This window comes from Scleropages formosus, chromosome 7 (assembly GCF_900964775.1).
Source record: "Scleropages formosus chromosome 7, fSclFor1.1, whole genome shotgun sequence".
Classification (NCBI taxonomy): Eukaryota; Metazoa; Chordata; class Actinopteri; order Osteoglossiformes; family Osteoglossidae; genus Scleropages; species Scleropages formosus.
Window position 1 is genome coordinate 25191015 of NC_041812.1, and position 8034 is coordinate 25199048.

Here is an 8034-nt window from a genome sequence, read left to right on the forward strand (position 1 = left end):
ACAAATACTAACGATTATCTTAACTGTAGTAATTTAATATTTTATTACTGATTATAATAATGTTTGCTATGACACCAAATCGAATATGACGTACGTTTGAAACAAGCGATACAAATGTCCAGAATAAAAAGTACAACATATTAAAACGCAGTTGATTTCATTGTCGCTGATGGACCCGCGTCAGCTGTGGACGTTTTCTGACGAGTTTTGAAATCGTTCATTGATGTCAAACTGTAACCTAGCATTGCTGTTGAAAACTAATTAAACTTTACAATAAGGGGATTTTCACTCAGATAATTTGGGAATAAAAACTAAAGTTTATCACTTTACAGAAAGTAATTATTTACCAAACGTGTGGTGGAATTAGCACTTAAAGTAAAACGGAAAGAGGATGAGAAATAAATTAAATGATTGGAGAGTCATAAAATTACACGTGGAAACCATGCAAATAAGGGGAAAAGTGAAAGAGTAAAAGACGGCGAGAACGTAAACGACAGGGGGGGAGCGAGCGAGCGAGCGAGCGAGCGAGAGAGAAAGAGAGAGAGCGGGAGGGGGAGACGGAGAGTGAGAGAGAGAGAGAGCGCGCGCGTGTGAATGAGACTAGAGAGATGGGAGGGGCTTCTAAACGACTATGAATGTCAATCAGAGCAAAGAGTCCCAATAATCTAAGGCAATCTTTAAGGACCTGACCTTAGTCCATTCAGATCAATAGGAAAGTGCGAGTGGAGAGAGTCATCGGATTCTTCACTGCAGCCCTGTATGAGGAAATATAGAGTTCCCCTCCAGCCGGTCGTGCTTCACATAAAGTGGATATTCTAGTAGGTACGAGGGCCGTTTACTGCCTTTGTTATCACTTTTTCCTGCGAGCATGTCTTTCCCCCAGCTGGGATATCAGTACATGAGGCCACTGTACCCGTCGGAGCGGCCGGGAGTGGGCAGCTCCCGGTCCGGGACGGAGCTCTCCAGCGTCCTGTCCACCATGTACGGATCGCCGTTCGCTGCCACGCAGGGATACGGAGCCTTTCTACCTTATTCGAGCGACATTTCCATCTTCAGCCAGCTGGTGAGTGCCGCGCTCGTATGGGTCGTTTCGTTTTCGGGGGAAAAAAAAAAAAAAAAGTTACTTATTTTATGGAGGAACTACTAGTCTACAACGGAATAATAATAGCGACAACGAGAAGCTCAGAGTTAAACTAGTTCCTTTGTCTTCCCATGTCTGTCCACACCTAAAAAAATATGAAGATAATGCCAAATGTTGTGCACCGATTTCATTTCGAGGCAAAGTAATTTCTCGTTTTGATTGCTCCCACTGAAAGGCTTAATATCTAATACGAACAACTGCCATTGCTACGTTCAGGAAATATACAGCCTTCGAGCACATTAAACAAATAGTAAATGACTAAAAAAGTCCAACGCGTGCACAGAAGCAGGCAAAGACTCCCTTTAAAGAACTAGAAAAGGGTAAGCTATGCGGCACACTGCAAAACTTTATTGTATATTTGCAGCACAAACAAAGCATTTCGTGCGTTAGCGGCTTGTCCACACGTTTAATACTATTAAAATAAAATCGCCTAAAGTCTGTGTTAGTTTTAAACGCACTAAACGTGTGTCCCAATTCAGGCCCGGTCTGTCCAATTTTCAATCGGTTTCAGTCTGAACGATCGCTTGAAAGTATGCAAGGAGGAGTTACTGGCGTTTAGAAGGAAATCCATGACAGACCTTGGACACATCTGTGTGTAATTTAAATAAACGTAGTGTATTTTCAGCAGCGCTTAAACGCTATTGTTTTGTCTTTAGGGATCACGTTGACACAAGTGTAAATAGCGCCTTTTCAGGAGCAGCACGAATGTATGTTTAATGCATGTCTATGGCCTGTTTCCTCGGCCCTGCAGGGAGCTCAGTACGAACTGAAGGACAGTCCGGGTGTTCAGCACACGGGATTTGCCCACCAGCACCCCGCTTTCTACCCCTACAGCCAGTACCAGTTTGGTGATCCGTCCAGGCCGAAAAATGCTACCAGGGAGAGTACGAGTACCCTTAAAGCGTGGCTCAGTGAGCACAGGAAAAACCCGTACCCGACCAAGGGAGAGAAGATCATGCTGGCCATCATCACTAAAATGACTCTCACTCAGGTGTCCACCTGGTTCGCCAACGCCAGGAGACGCCTGAAGAAGGAGAACAAGATGACCTGGACGCCCAGGAACCGGACAGACGAGGAGGGAAATGTTTACAGCAGTGATCACGAGGGAGACGAAGAAGACAAGAGGGAGGACGACGAAGAGATCGACCTCGAGAACATCGACACGGAAAATATCGAAAACAAAGACGATTTGGACGATCAGGACGACCTCAACACCGATCTGAAACTGGACGGAAGAAGCGACTCAGAGACTTCTGACGGCTATGAGGACTTACAAGGACCCGAGCAGAGATTTCTCAAAGTTGTGGTGAAAGACAGCAAAGACACTCGCGGACATCGAGATGAACACTTCAGCAGCCATTCGGTGGAAATCAAAGGGACACAACAAGAGGGCAGCGATCAGCTGAAGCTCGGTGTGGCCACCACCAACTCTCCTCCGTCAGATAACAACGCTGCCCAAACGCAGAAACCCAAGATCTGGTCTTTAGCCGAGACGGCCACGAGTCCGGACAACCCGCGCAAGTCCCCGCACGGCAATGGGAATTCTGCGGCGCTTGGGGCACAGAGCATTCTTACTCCTCACAGGCTGCTCTCCTGTCCTGTCGGAAAGCTCCAGAACTGGACCAACAGAGCCTTTCCTGCCCACCAGTTTGCTCTGTTGAACTCGAACCACTACCTGGGGATGAGCAATCAGGCGTCCGCGCTCTACGGCCGACACACAGAGGACAAGAGCCCCGGGCCACAGTCCGCTTTACCAGGTACCTGTCACCGGACGGACGCTTGAAGTCTGCACACGAATATCACCCAAAGTGGGATTTTTTTTCCTTGCGTGACAAGTTTATTTTATTATTATTTTAAAATCTGATAAAACTCCCTCAGTCAAATGATAAATTACGTTACTTTCACATTCTACATAATACACTTAACATGCACCGATTCAAAAGCCTCCAGGCGTCAGCAGCAGGAAATCATGCAATATTTTTGAAAATTATATCAAATGTTAAAACAATGATTATACCAAAAATATACGTAACAGTGTGAAGTAAGCAGAAATCTTCAGTTAACTTACTACTTGTTAATGAACAATTGCCCCTGTTCGATTTCACACAGTACATATATTGTCGCTTTTTTGCGGACGCCACAAAAACATTACTGACAATTTGTAACATTTGTGTGACTTTAAGTAAATAAAGTTTAAAACTATTTCATTATTTTAATTCCAGACAGAACTAGTGCCTTGGATGCAGAGAGAAAGTTAAAAACAGCTTTTCACCCAGTTCAGAGACGGTAAGACTTACATTGATTAATGCGGGCTTTACTCGTTTCTCTACTCTGAGGGCTTTTCATTGTAGGAGGGCAAAAAATATTACTATCCAAATATGGTTTTCTATCTCAATACTGATCTGTTCCATTGCACTGAAACACTCAATGTTTTAACATTTCAGACGTACAATCGTAAGCCCAATATAAACTATATATATTTTCGGATCTATAACTTATACGCTAATATTTATTATTTTTTTGTACAATGTTGTCTTTCCCGTATTTTGCAGGCCTCAGAACCAACTAGAAGCAGCAATGGTTCTATCTGCACTGTCCTCTTCATAGGCTTATTTTTATTTCATTTTGACCGTGGAAAAAAAAAAATGTAAAATAAGAATACTACATCTATGTATACTTGTAAGCATGTCTTGTGCAAAACTGCTAATGTAATATTGTATGAAATCGTAGTTCTCTTTTGTAAGTTCGGTATGAATTTGATGTTCAAAATGTTTTGTATATAAAGTTAACAAAATGTACATATTTGTGAACCAAATTGTACAAGAAAGTATATATTTTGCTAATAAACGAACAGTCAAAATATTGGCTTGAACGTGTTTTCAGGTGAGGAGTCTCCAGAGCATTATTTGAACAGTTTAGCGAGTAAGTAATTCCATCCCATTTGCAATTAAAAGCATTTAACCAAGACACTTTGGGTTGAAACATTAAATTATCTCACTTTAAGTTTTAAGAGGCTTTTAGTGTGAGAACCTACGAACGAATATAATTATCAAATTGTTCAGCTGGGAAAGTTGATTGTGACCTTTGTTAAGGCCCTCCAGTTTCATAAAGTGGCACTGCGATTTTGTAAATGACTGAGGGGCAATTTGTTGAGCGACTGGAATGCATTTTTCAATTTGAAGGATTCTTATCTGAGCGTTTCTGATGATGGCTTTCTTCAATGGTTTGTTCGCACAATAAAACCTATTATATTTGAGATATTGCTCTTTAAACATTTAGCAGATATTCTAATCAGGCAGCAATTCTGCATTGTGTTCCATATGGCGCCAATGCAGCGTTCCATCACTTATTTATGTTTGTTTACCTCTTGTACAAACTATTTGCATATCAACGGCTGTGCACGTAGTTCAAACAAGTTTAACAAAGTTGGAGTTGCAGCGCCCTCTACAGGTGGTATCAACACAGGTCTATGCCAGGTGTCCGTTCGCTCGACTTTCAAGGCACGAGAAAAGCCGTTTTTAGGTGAATTCATATCTGTGCATTTACTGGGATTCTCAAAATAAGCGACCTTTAAATAAACATTGGCATTTACTTTTTTTTTTTTTTTTTTTTTACACACATTATACATTATTTACACAAACTACATTTTAACATAATTCACAAAGTTGTATCAAACTACAGGAATCTGCACTTAATCTTTTCTTTAAAATGAGATATTTTCAATTACCCATTTGTACAGCCGCGTATTTTTCATCACATTTTACTAATTATACAGTTGCATTCCAATTCAAAAATGTGTTCGAAGATCCAACAGTAAATGAAAAAAATGAATGGCATTTTTTACATGTACAAAAACCACTGTTTTAATGCTAAAAATATTTCCATAAAATAGCGCTATAGGGAAAATACTAATGACTATATGTGAACTATTCAGTGTAATATTTTAACCCTACCCTAAGTATAATCTAAAAATATTTGTGATACTTTAACGACTGCACGGTCTCTGTTTAAAGCACGTTGATTTACGCAAAATTAAGTTAATTGAAATGCACTAAACAAATGAGAGGTTAATTAAAATCTTAAATAAGCATTTATCGAAGGATTCTTCACTGTCCTAACAGTGAAGAGACCTCCGATAAATGAAAAACAAGTCAACTTTTTTGGTAGAATAATTATGTGCTTAAACCATCTGAATAAAGACTAGCAAGAACAAATAGTTATGAAATTAAACATGTAAATCATTTAAAAGATGTCATCGGTTTTCAAAGTTATTTTATAGGTCGGTAAAAAATGTGAGAAATGCAACTGTAGACTGAATTTTAACATTAGGCTGCTAACATCTCAGAATCACAAGAATTGGAAATACACAAAAAACAAAAAATGCAACATTTTAGAAAAGGTACAATGCAAAACTGGAACAATGTTTGCGACTGAAATTGAGTCCCTGGATAAAGTACATATACAATATTCTCACATTGATATCAACACTTGCATACAGCCGAATATTGACAAACCTGTCAGAATTTAAGTTAAACGAAAAACGTCCAGAGTTCATTGGTACTCCACAGATCATTAGCAGTGGGTAGGAAAGGGGCTCTGAGGAATGTGACGTGATGTTTAAGGAGCACTGGTCCGGTTGATAGATCACAAAAGGACTGAATGGGTGAGAGTGGCTCAGGATCCAGACATCCACACAGGCCCAAACACTGAGAGGAACAGGGTCTGCGGGACACGAAGAGGGAGAAGGAGGACAGGCTCTGGGCTTTTGTACACCAGTGAAAAGGGCTCGTTTCCCAGCTCCTCTCTCCACGCCGCCTTCCTGTCTAATCAATTATCTTCCTGAGAACTCGGTATCTAACCGAGCGCTTATTATGCATATTCATAAATCACTGCGTCCGGCTTGGACACTGATTGATGTCATCATCCTTCTGCTTTATGCCCGCTTTTCTCTGAGAATCACAGAACCAGATCGGGCACAGGAAATGGTGACCAGCAACCCCCACCCACTGTGTCCCCAACACTATGCTCCACTCTCACAACTCAGGGCATGCGTGCCTCATGCAAATAAGCTGCCGGAATGGTGCAACCCATCACTGGATTTCATTAAATACAACCAGAATCAAATATTAAAGTTGAATGTTTTAATTGTAACTGAGTTTCAGTTAATATAGATTTTAAGTGTTCTGAATGCAAATGTTCAGTGACAAAAACATGTTTTTGCTAGTGTACAGTATCACATGTTTGGGCTGTTCATGGGAATCTCTAGCAATACTAGGTAACTGACAGCTTTCAGTGGCTGGAACAATAAATTATAAGTAGGCCTGTTCTTTAAAAACTGAATCAGGTGATACAATGTGGACTCCGGCTATGTTGCTTCCCTGTAAAGGCTATCAAAATAATAGATTAAAATTCAGTTTTAAAAAACGGTACTGGCTGTTCATACAGCAGTGTCCGACAGGGTTCTTACCAGGCAGGAAACGGAAAAACAACCAGCATTTCGCCCAGAGAAGCTCGGGGGCCGTTTCCACGGGGGCCACGGTGCATCACTCATTTATTCACACGTTAAGTGGATGTCCTTGTGGCTAATGAGCAATAATCAACACTGACTCCTCTTTTATTTCTTTGCTCCCAGCAATGTTAAGCACTCCAACAGAGAGCCTTTTGCCAGTACACATGAGAATATGCTTTGAAATTGATGTTGGATTTAAAAAAAAGGGGGGGGGAAGTGCACACGTGCGCTCACTCACACTTATTGCTGCTTAGAAACTATGCAGACTAACATACTTCCTACATCGCTAATGCACTTATGTGATTTAAATACAGCACCCCCTTTCAGCACCAAATTCCTACTGTTACAATCACACTTTCCTTACATTTAAAGTCTGTTTCATCATCCGTAATTTCTCAAACTAGTATTGCATAAATTCTTCCTCAAAACAAACAAATGCACATTGGTTAATGGAATCACAACATTTTAAAATGTTAACTTTCTAATAATCTGTATCATGCATTTTTTTTAAAATCAAATTTTGCTATAATTTTAATCAGTTCTAACCAAGATGTTATCTATTATAATATAGAAAATATCTTAAATATTTTATAGCGTAGAAAAATGTTGCATATAATTTTAAATACAGTTCACAAACAATAGAATAAGGCAACCTGGCATGGCTACATGATGCTAAAAGCAAAACGTTTGGATGGAGAAAATGGGTAACACTGAATGTATCTGAATAAATCAAGAATGGCTATAGTTTCAGTTGGTCCAGCAAAGTTTGACTGCAAAGGGCCCATCAGTCTCCAGCTTGAATTAAATAAAATAGAGCAAATAAATAGAAGCATTTCACATGAGTGGCGCCGACTGAAAGGGGTGGTGGTCAAAATAAAGAGGGTCACCCTGCATTTCCACCCCATGCTACCCCTTGGCCATTGTCCCCCTCACCCCCTGGTCATCACCACCCCTCCCGTGGGCGGCCTCGGTCCGCTGGATGTTCAAATGTCACTTCTATTGTACTTTGAGTGTGGCTTTGAAGCAGAATGGTCCCTTTGTCTGGTCTGTTAATCCCTTTATGAGGCAACGCTGATTGTCCCCTCAAAACATTGCTGGAGCAGAGCTGCTCTTTTTCACCATTGGACCAATATGTCAGAGAGCACTCAAAAAGTAAAAGTGAGATGGGTGGGTAGTGAGGGAGGGCACAATGTTCAGGTGGCAACAAGATTGCCCACAATATGCTTTAGAAAAGGTGGATTGTAACCTCAAAGAAAAAATTGCACACGGCTGTGGGATATTCCAGTTTGCAAATGTCCACTCTAGGGTGAACAGAATTTTAAAGATTAAAAAATGTTGGACAATAAACAAAAGTTCCATACAGGAATAAAAATATACAGTATGT

General features: G+C 40.5%; 1 protein-coding gene across 2 annotated transcripts; it reads left to right on the forward strand.

Moving 5' to 3' along the window:
* The first annotated feature begins 376 nt into the window (after positions 1 to 376).
* On the forward strand, positions 377 to 4455 carry LOC108926215 (iroquois-class homeodomain protein irx-3-like). 2 transcript variants are annotated; one of them, XM_018738806.1, is made up of 4 exons: positions 377 to 1063; positions 1893 to 2898; positions 3364 to 3427; positions 3694 to 4455. In XM_018738806.1, the coding sequence occupies exons 1-4, from the start codon at positions 869 to 871 to the stop codon at positions 3746 to 3748; spliced, it is 1320 nt and encodes a 439-aa protein (XP_018594322.1). In that variant the 5' UTR covers positions 377 to 868; the 3' UTR covers positions 3749 to 4455. The 2 variants fall into 2 exon arrangements, with proteins under 2 accessions (XP_018594322.1, XP_018594323.1); XM_018738807.1 differs by having other exon boundaries at positions 2133 to 2898.
* Positions 4456 to 8034: the final 3579 nt, after the last annotated feature.